General features: G+C 32.2%; 1 protein-coding gene across 3 annotated transcripts; it reads left to right on the forward strand.

Moving 5' to 3' along the window:
* The first annotated feature begins 9745 nt into the window (after window positions 1-9745).
* Window positions 9746-20297, forward strand: LOC102629437 (LOB domain-containing protein 19). 3 transcript variants are annotated; one of them, XM_052438884.1, is made up of 2 exons: window positions 9746-10197; window positions 19837-20297. In XM_052438884.1, the coding sequence occupies exons 1-2, from the start codon at window positions 9907-9909 to the stop codon at window positions 20167-20169; spliced, it is 624 nt and encodes a 207-aa protein (XP_052294844.1). In that variant the 5' UTR covers window positions 9746-9906; the 3' UTR covers window positions 20170-20297. The 3 variants fall into 3 exon arrangements, with proteins under 3 accessions (XP_052294844.1, XP_052294843.1, XP_006490937.1); XM_052438883.1 differs by lacking the exon at window positions 19837-20297 and adding an exon at window positions 16781-17241; XM_006490874.4 differs by lacking the exon at window positions 19837-20297 and adding an exon at window positions 13725-14185 and having other exon boundaries at window positions 9747-10197.
* The last annotated feature ends 1086 nt before the right edge of the window (window positions 20298-21383 follow it).

Consider the following 21383-nt stretch of genomic DNA (forward strand, 5'->3'; position numbering starts at 1 on the left):
GTAACAACAAAGCTGATAAGGTTCGCAAAATTGCAACGCCAATGGCCGATGCCATAACAATTAAACCCCGCCCGCGCTGTCACTCACCAATTATAATTATGCGATACCAACATTTTCACTTACGTTCGTTTGTACTCATCATCATCTATAGCGTATGCGAACAAAGACGTAAAATTGATAAACAAATAAAATTAAGCCCAATATTAATTGAGATTAGCGAGCTAACCAGACAGTCAAACAAAATTCCGGCGTTCAAAGCACAAGGAATAGACATGCCAATGGAAGACCGCCGCGTATGAGTCGGTGACTAGGAACGTAACGGCCCAGTAAGAGATGACATCATTTTGAAGTAGGACCCACGCGCCGTCCGCTTGAAAAGAAAGTAACGTATTAACGTTTCTGCTATCTCGATTTGTGTTTCTTGATTTCTTACCGAAAAAGATAATAATAATAATAATAATAAATTTAATTAATGACAGTTTTTCGATGTAATAAAAATATTTTTTTAGAAATTGATAAAGAGGAAGAAGAAGAAGAAGAAGAAAATTAAATACATGTTACAGTCCGCAACGATGCATCATCGTGTCGTCCGTCTCTTTGAGTGTTGTCCAATCCGTGTGTCGTGAAGAGGAAGCATTGACAGAAGTCTTTATGCCTCACCATTCCACCGAATACGAGTCTTGATTTCAACCCCGAATGTCATCTTGCTTACGTCACAACAGTTTCAGTGGCAAGGCTCAAAATCGGCCTGCTCTTATCAGAAAATTTGTTTCATTTAAATACAAAATTATTCTTGTTGAAATTTATATCAAAATTTTTTGTATTAATTAGTTATATTCCCTCTTCAACTATCATTAAAGTCATATATGAATTCATCATTTTGAGTAATAAATATGTTATTTTAATAATCTCAAATAATGTTTAGAATAAATATTTTAAGAAGTAAGGCTCCTTACGTTTCTCTTTATTAAGTATATATTTAATTTTTTATCAATAAAAATATCTTGGTAACTTCATCGAGTGATAATATTGTTTCATTTCTTTTCCCTTTTAAAATTTTGAAAGGAAAAGACATAATTCATACATAAATTGTTAGTATTATATTCATGGACTTAGAGTAATCAATTCAAAATATAATACCAATAAATTGTTTAATAATAAGAGAAAAATACAAACAATTTAAATTCAATGTTCTTATTTGGCTCATTAATTTTTTTGGTGTATTAAATCATTTGGTATTTGAATATCACATTGGACCCTGATTAATTCAGATTCGAATTGGGTAGGACCACTAGGGCGGCAAAATTCTCCTAATAAATATTTAACGCACCTACATTCTTAAACCTCAAACCGAGAACTTTAGTTAAGATAGAACAATCTTATGCTAACTGATCAAAAAATTAATAGCATCCAACTATATTGCTTCTAAAACAACATACTCCCTATTTTACCTCTATGCGGTCCAGCCATTAGATTCCAAGCATTTTAATCTAACGGCTTTCTTTTTTCCCCCCTTTAACTGTGATTTCACTACAAGAATTAAGGCCTTTAGCAACAAAATTGTCTTTGTTGCCTCAAGTGTGTTATAGCAACATAAAAAATATTTTGTTGCCAAATACTTAAGAAATAAATTAATATTTAATTAAAATTTTTAGCGACAAATATTTCATCGCTAAAGACATACATTATCAACGAATTAGCTTTTTGTTGCTAAAAGTTTTAGCACCAACCTAAATATTTTGGTGCCAAAACATTTAGTGACAAAATCTTCGTCGCCAAATAGGTTTGTCACGAGAGAGTGACCATTGGTGACAAAAAATAATTTGCTGCCAAATCTATGTAGTTAAAATTCTAAATTTAAAGATTTAACTTCTTGACTTTTTGTGACAAAATTAGAGTTTTGTTGCTAAATGTGTATTTATAGCAACAAATTCTAATTTTGTCACTAAAAGTCAAAGATTAAAGATTTAAATCATTTTATTTCCGCCAAAATTTTTTATTTTTTGTAACAAAAAATAAAGTTTGTCACGAATGTATACTTTTCGCAACAAATGTAGAATTTTGTCGCTAAAAAAATTGAAAATTTTTAAAGTAAAAGGAGGGTGGTTTTCCGCCAAAATAAGTTTTAGCGACAAAATTTCAATTTTGTCGCTAAAAACTCCATCCCTTTATTTATATCTCATACACTTTATTTCTTTCACTCTTTTAATCGTTCATTCTTTCATTCTCTAACTTTTATTCTAAACTTTCTCATCTATAAGTTTCTTTAACTTTCATTCCCTCATCTCTAATGTATAATTCTCATTCTTTCATTCTCTAACTCAATTTCTATCTTCTTATCTCTTTTTTTTTTCTTCAATATGGTGTAAGTTTTTTTTGTTTTTTTTAATCTTTTTTTCATTACAATATTACATGATTATTACATTTACAAGTTAACTAATTATTGTTTGTGTTTTTTTTGTAGAAAATATTGAAGTTCAATCACACCACAAGATGAAGGAAATCAATAAAGTTATATTCATTTGTAATTTAAAAAAAAATAGATATTACATCTTGTAATAATTTTTATGTATTTCTCATCAATAATAATAATTCTTTTGAATTAATTAATTTCTTTTTTCTTATAATGGTATTAATTATCATTGTATTTAATTCAAAAATTTTGATATAATAATTTTGTTGAAAAAAAATTATTTCTACACAATTGTTTTGTAGTAAAATTATTTATTCTATTTCTTAGCAACAAAATAATATTGTTGTAAAAAACATTTAGTGATAGGGCAACAAAAGTGTTTGTTGCAAAACAATTTCGTAAACTAGCTTGACACTCTTTTACTACGAATCTATTTTGTTGCAAAAAGATGTTTAAGGCAAGAAAACTTTTGTTTTGTTGCTGAATATAGAGCGCGACAGTGCTAGGCCGACGACCTTAACGACAAACGTATTTTTGTTGCAACAATCTAAGGCAACAAAATTTATACTTTGGGCAACAAACCCTTGTTGTTGCAAAAGCTCATTATTGTTGTAGTGTTTATGTACAAATGGAGGACCGGTCGATCGAATCGGTTGCATCTAACGGTGCAAATTAGGAAGATTTTCTTCAAGCTGGCATATGTACGCTGCTTTGCTTGACAGTGCAATGCAGGCAACGAGTGGAAAATGGCATCACATGAGAATTTCAATTAATTGGGATTGAAAAATATATATATAAATGAGTATAATTAAAATAATTATTCTTGGTAGATAATAATTGTTCATTCAATCGCTAATGAGTGTCTGTACCACGGAGTCATCAAATCCCATTGAAATTAATTTGGTAAAACTCAAATTGAACTTGCAGAGGCCATGGCATTATCGGAAGATATAAGAATAGTCAAAGGTGCTAGTCAATGTATCTCATATGGAATCAGACTCTTAAATGTAGCAAATATTTTAGCTCAGTAGAAGCCTTGCAGAAATGAAGTGGCTTACTTTATTTCAGAAATTATAAGTCTTCTGTACTCATAAAACTTGTTTTAACACAGTTCATAGTCCGATAGATTGTAATTGAAGAAAGTTTAAGGAGTGAATTACACAATTTGCTCAGCCACTTCTACTCAATCGACTCTAAGGCGTTGCGCACCGCTAATCATCAAACCCTACGTTGTAAAATTTGGAGGCATAACATTTCATTGAGTTTCATGGCGTTTGATGTATTGTGTGAAATCGTCGTGTAAAATAATAAATCTAGATCTTTGTTTCAAGATTAATGAAAGAAAAAATGAGCAAGGCAAACTCTACCCAGTGAAAAAAGAAAAAAAAAATCCTTGATAAGTTTTGATCTAATGGTCTTTGTGTGTCTTAAACATGTTCTTCATCTTACATACTTTTTATGATGCCTTTATTAATTGATAATCCAAATGATCTAAAATTAGAATAAGTTGGAATGAGAAGTAGAATAAGTTATTTACTTGAGTTATAGGAATTAGAATCGAAATGGACTGTATTCCAATTGATATATTTACTATGTCTAAGAATCGGAATTAATTATTTTAAAATCTTAACAATCATAGTAATGATTGTATATGAAAATAACAACAACAACAATAATAATCATATTAATGATGACAATGATAATAATAATAATGAAAAGAATAAGAATAATATAATAATATTTTAATTGAGAATAAAAGTGAGTTATGAAATTTATAGGATAAAATGATGAGCTCAAAGAAAGGAAACTTGATTCCCTCCCATTCTATAATCTCAAAAACATATTAGACTCATATTTTTTATGCCCCATTATCCATTCTATTTTAACAAATAAATACCATCAAAATAATAATTCTCATTCAAGATTTCGATACACACACCACTATTATAACAAATTTAAGACGTTTTGGCTCTTACACTATTGGTACCTTTTAAGGCGTGTAATACTTTAGTCTTTAGATTTCATTAAATTTCAAGCGAACGGTGAAAGTGCAAAAGGCCAAAACAAAAAAATGGAGGACGTTACTCCAGAGGCAATTTAGACGCAGCCTCTCATTACTAACATAAAAGATGTAAATAATTCTAATAATTAGTAGCCATAATCTGTACGTTATAAATGTGCTTTGACAGCGGCATTTGCTACAAATACAATAAATCAATAATAGATCATATAAAACTAGATTTCATTATTTAAGCTTTTAGAGAGAGATAACGTTACTTAGCTAATTACGTTAAAACACGCGTGCCGAAAAATTAAGAATAATCCAAAAGGATACGCGTTTTAATGTATAATACATATAGGGCAATTTAATTAAATACATTTATTCTTGAGATGTAGGAAGTTGAAGTAACAATATGTCCCTACGGGATTTGAGGAAGCCCAAAGTTGTCTTAAGCTTGCTTAAACTTTTACTAACAGAAACATTAATAATGCATTGCAATTGGGACCCACGAATTCTACACTCGTGCGGTCAAAGCCTAGCCTCATTAAAAATAATATATTAGTTAAATCAACTTTGTTAAATCAAAGGAGTCTCAAATAGAGAGTTTGAACAAGACTGACCATGAATCCAATTGTCACTTTATCACACTCTAAAAAGAATTGTTAGTCAAACAATCTAGAAACTTATATAAGTTCGAGACCCTTTGTTTTTTTTCTTCTATGGAAAGTAATCAAGTATTGATTTGATATTCTACTTCAATTTCTATACGGCTACGTCACTTTTTTTTTATATATATATATATTTATTTGCACAATAAAAATTTACAGCGAACTGATATTATAAAATACGGGCCTATCAAAAACTTTAATATTTATAGTAGCCTTTTCGGGAGAATGAATCCTAATTTCAGAATTAGGAACATCTCCTTTACATTGAGGGAAAGAGTCTTACGTCAGTGTGGTAACAGCCTGCCTGCTCTGAACTCACCTCAAAGCTAAAAGCCGCAATAAATGAGAACATATGAAAAAACAAAACAAAACAAAAAAAGAAGAGCTATTGGATCGAACCAACATGGACATTAATAATTCGAACTGTATCGGTCCAGTGGGCCATTTACTAGACATCAATATCTTTGATTGTACGGCCCACAAGCTGGAAGCAGCCGGTGCCGGGTGAAATGGTAAATTTTGAAAGAAGCAGGAGTGTAAAGAAACTCGTAGCGAACGCAGACGTACACAGGAGGAGGATTACGTATTTCTTTCTTAGTTTTGTTTATTTCAACGTCTAATGCGCGGACCGGACACGAGGCGAACGGCGCGGTTCTATACTCTGTATTCTCTCTTACATTACATGTAGTGTATCTTTTTGTTTTGTACTTGAGAAAAAAGCCTTTTCACAGTTTAATTTAATATATTTTCATTAACTGCGTGATCATTCGTCTGAACTTGTTTTAATATTAAAGAAGAAGATAAAAGTTTAATGTCAAGGTGGTATCTGGTTGCAAAAAGGACTGAGGAGCGATAAAGGAGAAGAAGGGAGAGAAAAACAAAATAAATAAAAGGTGCGTTACATTTTACATTACCTCAATCTCTAACACGACCATAGTATGGGTTTAATATATATATATATATATCGGGAGGGAAAGGAAGTGCATGATTTTCACTTGGACAATTTTACCCTCTAGATTAAACTTTCAATATTTATTATCGGATATAATTTAAAATTTAAAATTAGAAATAAATTTAATTTGAAATATAAATTAGTTATAGTTATAATTGTAATTTAAGTAAAGGTTAGTTTGTAACTAATTTAGTTAATTATTGTTATAAAATTTTTAATTAATTTAATATTTGAAATATAACTTAATTCAAAATTATTTAAACTCAAACATTTAAATAACCACAGTAAAATAATGACATTAAAAAACTAAAATAAAAATAACGACAATTTGGGAGAGGATAACTTTTTCTTCCTCACTTTACTTATTATTGTTGCTGTTGCTGTTTAAAAAAAAAAGATTAATTTAATTAAAAGAAAATCTGAGAGTTCTGTTTTTATCTCTCATTACGAGTATTACAGTAAAATTGATTCAGGCAAACCACGTGTAACGACAAAATATAATATTTAAATTAATCGATTTGAAAGGATAAGTATGATAATTTCACACGTCGTGCAAAAACAGAATTTGAATTCCTTGCTAATTATGAAGGACTTTCAAATGCTCTACGTGCCAAAATCATAATTCCATCAGTGTTTAATTTACCGTCCACTACTGGTCTACTGCCAGCCGAACAGAGGGAACCTTGGACGAATTCCTTCTCTCCTCGTTTCTCCCATGTAGGGTCGGCTCAACAACATATTAAGACCTTAGGCGAATGATTTTGATAAAATTTAAGGTAAAAAAGAAAATAATCCGTTATATTATAAAATTTATTTATTTAAAATCAACTCTTCTAATTTTTTAAGATAAAAAATCATTTAAAATTTTTTTTAATTTTGATATGCCAATATATGTTTCAAAATAGACAATAGAATTTTCACTAATTATTTTATGATATTTTAATTCAGTTGTAACATTTTTATTTACCGAATTTTGACTCAAATTACACTTTTTTTACTATTCCTTTTTTAGATTAAACTAACTTTTTTGTTCTTCTATTTTTTAAACTTTTTTTATACAAATTTTTTCTTTATTGGAATAGATAAAACAAGCACACACAAAATAATAATAATAATAATAATAAATGAACACAAGAGTATTTTTAAAAGAAATAAGAACAAGTAAATAACATAATTATTTAAGAGAAGAAATAAAAGATAAAATCTAAAATTTGAGATGAAATCACAAAATAACTTTATCTTTACTTGTTTGGGGATTTGAGCAGCGACCAATAATCATGGAGAGTAAAGAAAACTATTAGGTTTTTATTTTGGAGCAAAAAATACAGGAAATAGTTTTTTCTTTTTCCCTCTTAAGCACCAACCATATTGTATCTTGGTTGTTGGAGAAAAAAAAAAATCAATGGACAAGTAACAAAATGTGGGGCTTTTATAGAGATTTAAAAGGAATACTTAATTTTTTTAAATTAGAAAATATTAATTCTAGCAATGAAATAGAGATTTTGCATTAATGAAACTATTAATTTCAATGATTTTGTAGAAAATTAAAACTATTAAGTATTACATTAAATAGACTTTATAGAAATTTGATAATTTGTTTACAAAAAGATAATTGCAAAATAATAAAAAATTAAATAAATAATAATAACTTTAGGGTTCAAACTCATTTTTTACGTACAAAATAATAGTTTAACATAAATATACGGCCTTCGTATATAACTGGCCCAGGCAACTACCTAACTTGCTGAAGGGGCTCTTTCTCTTGTATCAACCGATCATAGTCTAATAGTCAAACTTAGAACTCAGAACTCCAACTGGCCTCATGCCCCTTGAATTAGCCTTAATTACACTACACCCCAAGCATGTTTATCATTATTTGTATTAACATATAAAGCAATATAACTTTCATTCCATTTAACATAAATAGCACAATAATGATTCGTCCACGTCCTCTAACAGCCATAAGATCAGGATTTATTTTGGGTACATTTAGCATATTGTATTACATTACATTCGTTGTATTGCATTAAGGTGTATTAAGTTATAATGCAATATTATATCTGGTACAACATGGATTGTATTATATGTAATAATATTATTTTATATCATTATTAATATTACTATTGATTTTAAATTTATATTATTTGAATTTATTAATATTTAAGCATTTATTATTAATTGTACTAAATTATTTTTATATAATAAATAAATAAATATATATATATAATATTATTGAACAATAAATTATTAATATTTATTAATTATTATAATTTAGCTCTTCTAATTCACACATGTACTTCTTGGAAAAGAAATGCATAATCTCAAGCACAATAATATATGCTTTAAGGGAGTTTTAAAAAATGAAAAGGAAATTTATCATCATATAATTATTCTTATGTTATTAAAAGAAAAAAAAATAAAAATTAGCTAGATAATTTCCATTTTCCCAGGCATACTTTTTCTCTCCGGTCCAAGAAACTGCGAATGTGCAAAAGTGACTAGCTAGCCTGGGGAAAAGAAAGCTTTCTCTTTCCGTCAGAGGGGACTGCTTCAAAGGAATGCTGACCTAGTCTTTGCTTTAGAGAGACTATAGTGGGCCAGTGTCCCAGAATTGCCACTTGTCATGATTTGATGTATGGTAATTTTACATCACCCCATGATTTTTCGTGCTGCCCCACTGTGAGTGTGGCCTTGACTGACTCCTCTGTCCTCTACTTAAAACTTTAATCTCATTTCATCTATAGCTTATTATTAACAACCATCTCTTTATTCTTATGCGACGAATTATCACATAGAAAAATACCCAATCTGGTAATATATTACCTGGATGAAGAATGAAAACTCTGTAGCAATTGACTAGCCAAGCAATTGAAAATTGATCCGAATTTAAAATCTATGTATAAAAGGGGAAGTGATCTTAATAACTCTTTTAAGTGGACACAAACACAAGGCACAGCTCATTTAGTCATATGCATGCATTTAATTGCAACAATATAGGGAGATAGAACAGTAGAGACCACCATCAAAGTTAGAAAGTGAAAAGGGGCTGCCTTTGCATTAATTTGGTCCTTTTTTGCCAATGAGATTATGGCTTATTGGGCGGGACCCATCCGAGCAAAAATCCAAGTTACCCGGAGTTATTACCACAATCTTTTTAAAAATAATTTTTTAACCGTGCAAAAGCTGACCATCATCACTCATCAGTCAGTCACTAGTCAGTGGTCACTGGATGAAGCAACAAGGAACGGTGAGCAATAGCTAGTACTGTTCTGCGAGCTGTGTCTCTCGATATTCATCCTGAGAAATGGAAGTGACAAGTGAGAGAGAGAGAGAGCAGATGTGATTAGACAGGAGGAATAGGATGGATATGCTAGTATTGTCACACGTGGGGTTCGCACGTGGCCACAACTGCGGCTGTTGGCAGTTGATACTGTCAGTCACTCACCGCATGTATGTTTGCTTCACGCAATCTGTTCCCACTGCTTGTGCATCTACTTGCCGTGGCTTTAAAGATTGAACCAAGTACATACATCAGCCCCCACCCTCAACGCATCAGACGGACACGCACACGCTTTTTTATTTTTCACTCGTGCTAACATTCATGCATTAATTAAAGTTGGGGAAGGAAAAAAAAAAAAAAGTCCCTTTCAAACGACCCACCACCAAAACGAAAAGCTTTACACATAAATTTTTATAATAATTATCTAATTAAGCAATAAAAAGTAACAAACAGGCAAACCCATTTACCCATTTAGGCTCTCTCGCTCTCTGAATGCCAAAATCCATTTTATTCTGACTTTCGAGACCCCACAAGAAAGGCGAAGTAATCCTGAGAAGAAGATAATAGAGATCGATATATCATCAGAATCAGATGATGATGAGTGCAAACAACGGAGGTGGGCCTTGTGGCGCTTGCAAATTTCTTCGGCGAAAGTGCGTAAAAGGGTGCGTATTTGCACCATATTTTGACGCAGATCAAGGCACCACTCACTTTGCAGCAGTGCACAAGGTATTTGGCGCTAGCAATGCCTCTAAGCTTCTCTCCCGAATACCGCCTCACAAGAGGCTTGATGCTGTTGTTTCGCTTTGTTATGAAGCTATGGCTAGGACTAGGGATCCCATTTATGGCTGCGTTGGCCACATCGTTGCTCTTCAGCAACAGGTCAGTATAACAAGCTAGCCATAACTACATATTGATCCTTTTCTTTTTCTTCTTTTTTTTTTCCCGTTTTCCAACCATCCATATTACTAACTTCTCCGTTCCGTTTGTCCGAAGCCACTAGGGTTTCCTTTTTTATGACATTTATTAGCTTATTATTGAAAACATATTTTGTGTAAGCAAATGTTTTCTTCTATGGAGAAGAAATTAAACTGGTACCACGTTTGGCATGCTAAGATGAATATGAGAGAAATTATACTAAATTAAGCCTGTAAGTTTCAGATTCCTGACAAATAATAATCAACGCTTGAATGAAGCGGGGCGATTGATGTATTTCTTAAGCTGCTCTTCTAGTGTTTGTCGGGTGGCTAGCTAGAGCTCTAGATGTAATCTCATACGAGCTCATTGTTTGCTTCAGTACTAGAAGCTAGAATCTTATAATTAGATTTGGTAGCTAGGTCTGTCCAAGAAGAAACCTTAGTCACCGTAAGGCATGGTTTAGAAAAGTGGAAAAACAAATGTTTCGTGGTAATCATACCATCTAGCGTCTTGGAATGCAACAATGGTACCATTATTTAGTCATTTTAACAAGTGGCTGTATTACAGACGCAACATTAGTTAGTCAACTTTTCACATTTATAAGACTGTTTGTTTGGTCATATTTTTGCATCTTGTTTATGATAACAATGCTAACTGGCCGCCGGTGTAGGGTTAATTTCATATTTCTTGGTCTAAGCAACAGCATACATAATTGTGGAAAGCAATTTATTGTCTAGTAAGTCGGAGCTTGGAGAAACAATGACCATGGTACATGTACCCTCATTTTTTAGTTGAAAAATCTCAAGCTTTTACAATTTTTCAACACTAAGTACTAACCCTCCAAGTTTTCATTCTTTTCTCCTAAATTATTTATTTTTTTATACTGATTCAATATTTAGAATGTCATCAATTGGAAATTTGGAGATTATTGAAAAATGAGAGGTTTCTAGAAAGAGCTTTTTACCAAAGAGCATACCATTATATATATTCCCAATTTTAGTTAACTGGAGTACTTCTCTTGGAAAGAACTGAGGATGTTTTCTTTATTCAAAATTGAATGAAACCCAGGTTAATTAAATTTCAGCGTTAGACGACTTGAGAGGCTACTAATTTAGGGTTTTAGTTAGTATACCATGGGTATACAATAGGTGTGACTAGGTCTCGTTTTTCCATGTAAAATATATATGATTGAAACCAATGCTACCGGCCTCTTTGGAAAGAGAGAGACCAAATACAGATCAGGAACCGGAGGAAATTCCATCAAGCTGGCGGCTGTCAAGTGTCATGTAGTGGTGGATGGCTAATAATAAGTCTTGTTGCTTGCCTGAGTTACTAAGCAAACTTATCAGCTCGAGAAATATTCAAATATTTTGATTTTGACTTTCTTAATTGCTTCTATAATCTTAGTATTTAAATATATATTATCGTAGATCAACTTTCCTTTGCACATGGGTCCTACCACGTGTTGGTTCTAATTGTAACTACACTGCTCTATAGAAAAGATCTTTTTAATCAAGCAATCAGATAAGAATGAGACTGTACAAGGATCATTCTGATCCTGATAACTATCATTGCTCCTTGTGTAATTTGGAATTCAAGAACAATTAGGTTTAATTAGGTAAGTATACACCAACGCCCGTAGCTATCTGCTTTAGAGCTTGTGTGGCAGAACAGAAAATTTATAAAATTGGCACCATCTGTATCAAGGGTCTTTTTTCTTTTTCTTTTTTTGGGGGGGCGGACGTCCTCATTTTTTAACTTATAAATTCGGTGTTATTTGTTCATTTTGTTGTTAGTAAAAAGATTTATTTACTTATGTTAAAGGTTTTATTTTATAGTACTGTAAAACATTGGATTTACATTTAAAAGATAACGAAGGCCTACATCTGAGGATAATTATTTAATTGGGTAGATTACATCACAATTTAATTATATATTACATCCTGACTACTTTCAGAGTTGAGGATTAGAAAGTTAAATTTGGATAAGATTGCATGGTAAGTGGCATTAAAAGCATAGTTATATTCACATGGTATGATAGTATGACTAAGATGGATATGATATTGTTCATCTGTTTCTAATTTAGCATATCCACAATTGTTTGTTGTTGATTATATATAAATATAATAATGTACACCTTATCTTGTTTATGACTAAATCCCAACAATACGGGATCTTGAGCGATTTTTCTCATTCAGGAAAGGAGTAGGGACAATTTTAAACTCAATTTCTTATTTGGACGTACTCAGTTTTTAACTTATAATTTCGGTGTTATTTATTGTTAGTAAAAAGATTTATTTACTTATGTAAAAGGTTTTATTTTATAGTGCTGTAAATCATTGAATTTACATTTGAAAGGTAGTGAACGCCTACATCAGATGATGATTATTTATATTAATTATTTAATTAGGTAGATTACCGTCACAATTTAATTATATATTACATCCTGACTACTTTCAGAGTTTAGAGGATTAGAAAGTTAAATTTGGATAAGATTGCATGGTAAGTGTTAGTATAAGCATAGTTATATTTGCATGGTATGATAGTATGACTAAGATGGATATAATATTGTTCATATGTTTCTGATTTAGCATATCCACAATTGTTTGTTGTTGTTTATATATAACTATAATAACTATAATAATGTACATCTTATCATGTTTACGACTAAATCCCGACAGTACGGGGTCTTGAGGGATTTTTCCCATTCGGCAAGGGTGTAGGGACAATTTTATACTTAATTTCTTATTTGGAGGAGGGATGAGAATAATTTACTACCCACTATTGTGGAGGGGATGACGATTCATGAAATCCAATCTTCTTCCCATTTCCCCATTTTTATTTTTTTCATTTCTTCTAAAATATTTAGTAAATACATTTAAAATTTAAATTGTAATGGTATTAATGTAAATAACAAATAACAGCTAATATAAATACTTGAATATTGATAAATATAATTTTGCTAATGATTTATACCTTTTGATGCTTATGAATGTGTTCAATCTTGAAGTTGTACTTTTGCTTAATTTCATAAATTATCTAGTCATTTTGATAGTTTGATGTAGAGATGGCAAAATCTGATTCTGGATCTGGATCTGCAAAAAATCAGATCCAACTCCCATCCGCAAAGATCCAGAAAAATTTGTATTTGCATAATTCAAAATGCGGATTCAGATGTACTTGCATCTGAAAGCCCGATATTTTAGATCCACATTATTTTTTAGAAATCCGCCCGCGATTCCCACGGATTTCATCCCATCTCTACATCAAACTATATATGCAGATCCCCTTCCCTCCTCTCCCCATCACCATCCCTATTCCTCTTGGTAGCACGCAGTTCTTTTTCAAAGCTTTTTACTTACAGCTTCTTACTATGGTATGGCTGCTTTTAATCTTTTATTTTAATAGGATAATAATACTATAATTTACAGAATAATGCATGTGTACGAACAAGAAAAGTCAGAAAATGAACTTTTCCCTGCTGATTGCAGGTAGTGAATTTGCAGGCAGAATTAGCTTTCACTCAGGCTCGTCTTTCCATATTGCAGCGCCTTCCAATGGCTTCTGCAGCTCAAGATCAAAGCACTTCACCTTGCAGCCTTTATTCATCGTCAGAAATGGTTTCAACTGCGGATATGGCGTCTGGTTATAATATATCGATGCAGTTTGATCCTCTACAACAACAACAGACATCCACGGATCAGACTAGTTCTTTTAATCCGTTCGATCAAGAGATCGATGATGGAGATCTCCAAGCTTTGGCTCGAGAATTTGTCTCTAAATACTTGCCAGGAGTAAAACTCCAGCCTTCTAATTCTGATTAAAGTTTTACCGGGTCCGGTTGTTACTTTGTTAACAAACATTTGACGCTCCGTGTTCCTCAATCCTTGCATCTGAATCTGATGACAATGTTACGTTTCCTGCTAATATAATCTTTAATGCTACTTCTAAATCTGATCATGGCCAATCCATTCTAGCTCGCTATTTGTTGAGCTTTAGTTGGGATAAATTGATTTTTATCAAATATTCTTATCCTTGCATTTGTTATCTTACATGTTTAACAACCTGAAAAAATTGAAAATTAATTTAATGGACAAATTTTGAAATGGAGCTCTTACGCAGAAAATTGCATTTTGCAAATATATACTTTTTCCCCCATGTGCTTCCAAAATTAACTCCCTAATAGACTTTGTGATTGTGTATTAAATAGCTTTCTTTGTAATTTTTTTCTCCCTTTGGTGGTAGTTGTGTGTGTGTGTATATACACTTGCCTTGGGAATGGAAATTCTGAAATCAGAATCATTGGTATGTTTACTTACAAATTTTGCAGGTCGGAATTGAAATGGAACTCACGCAGTGTCCACAATTTTAGAAATCATTCCTAGAGTTCTGATTCCTAGGGAGGTTGAGAAATAAAAATTTATTCCCCGAATTGACAAAAATACTTTCATTCAAATTGCTAAATTCTTACTTTGTCCTAATTAATTCACGAAATTATAAAAGAAAAAAATCAAATGAAAACCATGAAAATGGAATCAGGCAGCACCCAAAATCGAACTAGCAGCACCTGCCATCGCTAATTGTGCAATCGCTGACGGCCAGTCATGGATCTCGTGTCGAGCAGCAGCACCTGCCATTGTTAGTGTACCGAAGCAACAACTCACCAAATCGCAGCAATAGTTGATGCATCGCCAGCCATTCTCTCATGGAAGCAGTAGCCGATCTTGCCCGCGTCGGCAACTATTGCAAAATTGATGATGATGATATCTTTTTTGAGGTGATGGTTTTTTTGTTTTTTGTTTTGCAAAAATGATGATGATTATTATTCTTATTATTATTGCTATTTTTTTCTTTTTTCGGCATATATTATTATTGTTATTGTTGTCTGTTTATTATTATTAATTTTATCATTATTATTTTTGAAATAAAGTTGTTATTACTTCTTATTGTTATTAACAATAAGTTTTTTGAATAATAATAATATAAATAACAATAATGATAATATTATCATTATTATTATTGCTTTTGAATAATATGACAAAATTTATAATAAATAATAACAATTACAATGACAAACTAAGAATATTTTAGTAAATTAAAATGATTCATTCCGATTCCAAGACAAAAGAAACATATCAATAGCAATGCAACTCATTTTGATTTTAATTTCTACAACTAAATTAAACAATTTATTATAATTCTCATTTTACATTTTGATTCTAGTATCTTGGGAAGTGAGCTAAAATTCTACAATATTTGTAACTCCTTTTCACTTGTAAAATATTTTCCTTTTATCTTCACCCATAGACGTAGGCTAAAAGCCGAACCACGTAATTTCTGGTGTCCTCTTTTGTACTTGTTCTTTATTTTCTTTCAATTTCATTTTAGCTGTGACCCTGCTTCACCCATCAACTTTCTAATAGTGATATCAGAGCTACTGGTTGTATTTTTTGGAGTCGGTGGTATTATTTACGTATACGGCACTGTTCACGTGAAACTGTGGGAGCCGATCCTAGTAAAGTTAGTTTGTGGTGAAAAGCGATGGCGGCAAAATATGAAATTGAGAAGTCCGATGAGAATAATTTCTTGTTGTGGAAAATGAAGACGCGAGTAATTTTGAGGAAAAATAATTATTTGGCAGCGATTGGAGAAAGACCCATGGAGATAACTGATGATGACAAGTGGAATGAGATGGACGGCAATGTCATTGCTAATCTACACCTGGCACTTGCAAATGTGGTGTTATCCCGCGTCAACGCCCCACTGAAAAGGGCAGAAGAAAAAAGAAGAAGAAATAAAAAAAAAAAGGAGGCAGGCCATTTTAATAAATAATAAAATATTTAATGCACGGTAGCCATTTTTATGGCTATAAATAGAGGGGTGTTTTCCCTCATTTTGTGCATCCAATTTTCAGTTCTTCTTTTTCATTTAGAGATAGATTTTAAGAGTCTAGTGATTTGAGAGTTTGGGTGTATTAGAATTTTGGAAAGTGAGATAAAATATTATAATATTTGTAACTCTTTTTCACTAGTAAAATATTTTTCTTCTGTCCTCGCCCATGGACGTAGGCTGAAAGTCGAACCACGTAATTTCTAGTGTCTTCTTTCGTGCTTATTCTTTATTTTCTTCTAATTCAATTTTAGCTGTAGCCCTACTTCACCCATAAACTTTCTAACATGTTTTGCTAAACTTGTTATGCTTGTTATTTGTTGTTCTTAACAAAATTTTAACACATTGATTATAAATCTCAATTCTATGTTTCAAATCATAAATTAAACACAGGCCGTGACTACTTTTGAGACCATGATTAGTAACCCCTTTTTGTCGCTTTGTTAATCCACCGTTGCATAATATCTAATGGGTGATAAAGAGCCACGTCAAAGGGTTGTTTTAATCGGACAAACAGGTTCCCAGCCGGTCATAGAACTGGTAACAGCTCTGCTTTTAATCTTTTATTTTAATAGGATAATAATACTATAATTTACAGAATAATGCATGTGTACGAACAAGAAAAGTCAGAAAATGAACTTTTCCCTGCTGATTGCAGGTAGTGAATTTGCAGGCAGAATTAGCTTTCACTCAGGCTCGTCTTTCCATATTGCAGCGCCTTCCAATGGCTTCTGCAGCTCAAGATCAAAGCACTTCACCTTGCAGCCTTTATTCATCGTCAGAAATGGTTTCAACTGCGGATATGGCGTCTGGTTATAATATATCGATGCAGTTTGATCCTCTACAACAACAACAGACATCCACGGATCAGACTAGTTCTTTTAATCCGTTCGATCAAGAGATCGATGATGGAGATCTCCAAGCTTTGGCTCGAGAATTTGTCTCTAAATACTTGCCAGGAGTAAAACTCCAGCCTTCTAATTCTGATTAAAGTTTTACCGGGTCCGGTTGTTACTTTGTTAACAAACATTTGACGCTCCGTGTTCCTCAATCCTTGCATCTGAATCTGATGACAATGTTACGTTTCCTGCTAATATAATCTTTAATGCTACTTCTAAATCTGATCATGGCCAATCCATTCTAGCTCGCTATTTGTTGAGCTTTAGTTGGGATAAATTGATTTTTATCAAATATTCTTATCCTTGCATTTGTTATCTTACATGTTTAACAACCTGAAAAAATTGAAAATTAATTTAATGGACAAATTTTGAAATGGAGCTCTTACGCAGAAAATTGCATTTTGCAAATATATACTTTTTCCCCCATGTGCTTCCAAAATTAACTCCCTAATAGACTTTGTGATTGTGTATTAAATAGCTTTCTTTGTAATTTTTTTCTCCCTTTGGTGGTAGTTGTGTGTGTGTGTATATACACTTGCCTTGGGAATGGAAATTCTGAAATCAGAATCATTGGTATGTTTACTTACAAATTTTGCAGGTCGGAATTGAAATGGAACTCACGCAGTGTCCACAATTTTAGAAATCATTCCTAGAGTTCTGATTCCTAGGGAGGTTGAGAAATAAAAATTTATTCCCCGAATTGACAAAAATACTTTCATTCAAATTGCTAAATTCTTACTTTGTCCTAATTAATTCACGAAATTATAAAAGAAAAAAATCAAATGAAAACCATGAAAATGGAATCAGGCAGCACCCAAAATCGAACTAGCAGCACCTGCCATCGCTAATTGTGCAATCGCTGACGGCCAGTCATGGATCTCGTGTCGAGCAGCAGCACCTGCCATTGTTAGTGTACCGAAGCAACAACTCACCAAATCGCAGCAATAGTTGATGCATCGCCAGCCATTCTCTCATGGAAGCAGTAGCCGATCTTGCCCGCGTCGGCAACTATTGCAAAATTGATGATGATGATATCTTTTTTGAGGTGATGGTTTTTTTGTTTTTTGTTTTGCAAAAATGATGATGATTATTATTCTTATTATTATTGCTATTTTTTTCTTTTTTCGGCATATATTATTATTGTTATTGTTGTCTGTTTATTATTATTAATTTTATCATTATTATTATTGAAATAAAGTTGTTATTACTTCTTATTGTTATTAACAATAAGTTTTTTGAATAATAATAATATAAATAACAATAATGATAATATTATCATTATTATTATTGCTTTTGAATAATATGACAAAATTTATAATAAATAATAACAATTACAATGACAAACTAAGAATATTTTAGTAAATTAAAATGATTCATTCCGATTCCAAGACAAAAGAAACATATCAATAGCAATGCAACTCATTTTGATTTTAATTTCTACAACTAAATTAAACAATTTATTATAATTCTCATTTTACATTTTGATTCTAGTATCTTGGGAAGTGAGCTAAAATTCTACAATATTTGTAACTCCTTTTCACTTGTAAAATATTTTCCTTTTATCTTCACCCATAGACGTAGGCTAAAAGCCGAACCACGTAATTTCTGGTGTCCTCTTTTGTACTTGTTCTTTATTTTCTTTCAATTTCATTTTAGCTGTGACCCTGCTTCACCCATCAACTTTCTAATAGTGATATCAGAGCTACTGGTTGTATTTTTTGGAGTCGGTGGTATTATTTACGTATACGGCACTGTTCACGTGAAACTGTGGGAGCCGATCCTAGTAAAGTTAGTTTGTGGTGAAAAGCGATGGCGGCAAAATATGAAATTGAGAAGTCCGATGAGAATAATTTCTTGTTGTGGAAAATGAAGACGCGAGTAATTTTGAGGAAAAATAATTATTTGGCAGCGATTGGAGAAAGACCCATGGAGATAACTGATGATGACAAGTGGAATGAGATGGACGGCAATGTCATTGCTAATCTACACCTGGCACTTGCAAATGTGGTGTTATCCCGCGTCAACGCCCCACTGAAAAGGGCAGAAGAAAAAAGAAGAAGAAATAAAAAAAAAAAGGAGGCAGGCCATTTTAATAAATAATAAAATATTTAATGCACGGTAGCCATTTTTATGGCTATAAATAGAGGGGTGTTTTCCCTCATTTTGTGCATCCAATTTTCAGTTCTTCTTTTTCATTTAGAGATAGATTTTAAGAGTCTAGTGATTTGAGAGTTTGGGTGTATTAGAATTTTGGAAAGTGAGATAAAATATTATAATATTTGTAACTCTTTTTCACTAGTAAAATATTTTTCTTCTGTCCTCGCCCATGGACGTAGGCTGAAAGTCGAACCACGTAATTTCTAGTGTCTTCTTTCGTGCTTATTCTTTATTTTCTTCTAATTCAATTTTAGCTGTAGCCCTACTTCACCCATAAACTTTCTAACATGTTTTGCTAAACTTGTTATGCTTGTTATTTGTTGTTCTTAACAAAATTTTAACACATTGATTATAAATCTCAATTCTATGTTTCAAATCATAAATTAAACACAGGCCGTGACTACTTTTGAGACCATGATTAGTAACCCCTTTTTGTCGCTTTGTTAATCCACCGTTGCATAATATCTAATGGGTGATAAAGAGCCACGTCAAAGGGTTGTTTTAATCGGACAAACAGGTTCCCAGCCGGTCATAGAACTGGTAACAGCTGTGCTTTTAATCTTTTATTTTAATAGGATAATAATACTATAATTTACAGAATAATGCATGTGTACGAACAAGAAAAGTCAGAAAATGAACTTTTCCCTGCTGATTGCAGGTAGTGAATTTGCAGGCAGAATTAGCTTTCACTCAGGCTCGTCTTTCCATATTGCAGCGCCTTCCAATGGCTTCTGCAGCTCAAGATCAAAGCACTTCACCTTGCAGCCTTTATTCATCGTCAGAAATGGTTTCAACTGCGGATATGGCGTCTGGTTATAATATATCGATGCAGTTTGATCCTCTACAACAACAACAGACATCCACGGATCAGACTAGTTCTTTTAATCCGTTCGATCAAGAGATCGATGATGGAGATCTCCAAGCTTTGGCTCGAGAATTTGTCTCTAAATACTTGCCAGGAGTAAAACTCCAGCCTTCTAATTCTGATTAAAGTTTTACCGGGTCCGGTTGTTACTTTGTTAACAAACATTTGACGCTCCGTGTTCCTCAATCCTTGCATCTGAATCTGATGACAATGTTACGTTTCCTGCTAATATAATCTTTAATGCTACTTCTAAATCTGATCATGGCCAATCCATTCTAGCTCGCTATTTGTTGAGCTTTAGTTGGGATAAATTGATTTTTATCAAATATTCTTATCCTTGCATTTGTTATCTTACATGTTTAACAACCTGAAAAAATTGAAAATTAATTTAATGGACAAATTTTGAAATGGAGCTCTTACGCAGAAAATTGCATTTTGCAAATATATACTTTTTCCCCCATGTGCTTCCAAAATTAACTCCCTAATAGACTTTGTGATTGTGTATTAAATAGCTTTCTTTGTAATTTTTTTCTCCCTTTGGTGGTAGTTGTGTGTGTGTGTATATACACTTGCCTTGGGAATGGAAATTCTGAAATCAGAATCATTGGTATGTTTACTTACAAATTTTGCAGGTCGGAATTGAAATGGAACTCACGCAGTGTCCACAATTTTAGAAATCATTCCTAGAGTTCTGATTCCTAGGGAGGTTGAGAAATAAAAATTTATTCCCCGAATTGACAAAAATACTTTCATTCAAATTGCTAAATTCTTACTTTGTCCTAATTAATTCACGAAATTATAAAAGAAAAAATCAAATGAAAACCATGAAAATGGAATCAGGCAGCACCCAAAATCGAACTAGCAGCACCTGCCATCGCTAATTGTGCAATCGCTGACGGCCAGTCATGGATCTCGTGTCGAGCAGCAGCACCTGCCATTGTTAGTGTACCGAAGCAACAACTCACCAAATCGCAGCAATAGTTGATGCATCGCCAGCCATTCTCTCATGGAAGCAGTAGCCGATCTTGCCCGCGTCGGCAACTATTGCAAAATTGATGATGATGATATCTTTTTTGAGGTGATGGTTTTTTTGTTTTTTTGTTTTGCAAAAATGATGATGATTATTATTCTTATTATTATTGCTATTTTTTTCTTTTTTCGGCATATATTATTATTGTTATTGTTGTCTGTTTATTATTATTAATTTTATCATTATTATTATTGAAATAAAGTTGTTATTACTTCTTATTGTTATTAACAATAAGTTTTTTGAATAATAATAATATAAATAACAATAATGATAATATTATCATTATTATTATTGCTTTTGAATAATATGA

Source organism: Citrus sinensis, chromosome 3 (genome assembly GCF_022201045.2).
Source record: "Citrus sinensis cultivar Valencia sweet orange chromosome 3, DVS_A1.0, whole genome shotgun sequence".
NCBI classification, from domain to species: domain Eukaryota; kingdom Viridiplantae; phylum Streptophyta; class Magnoliopsida; order Sapindales; family Rutaceae; genus Citrus; species Citrus sinensis.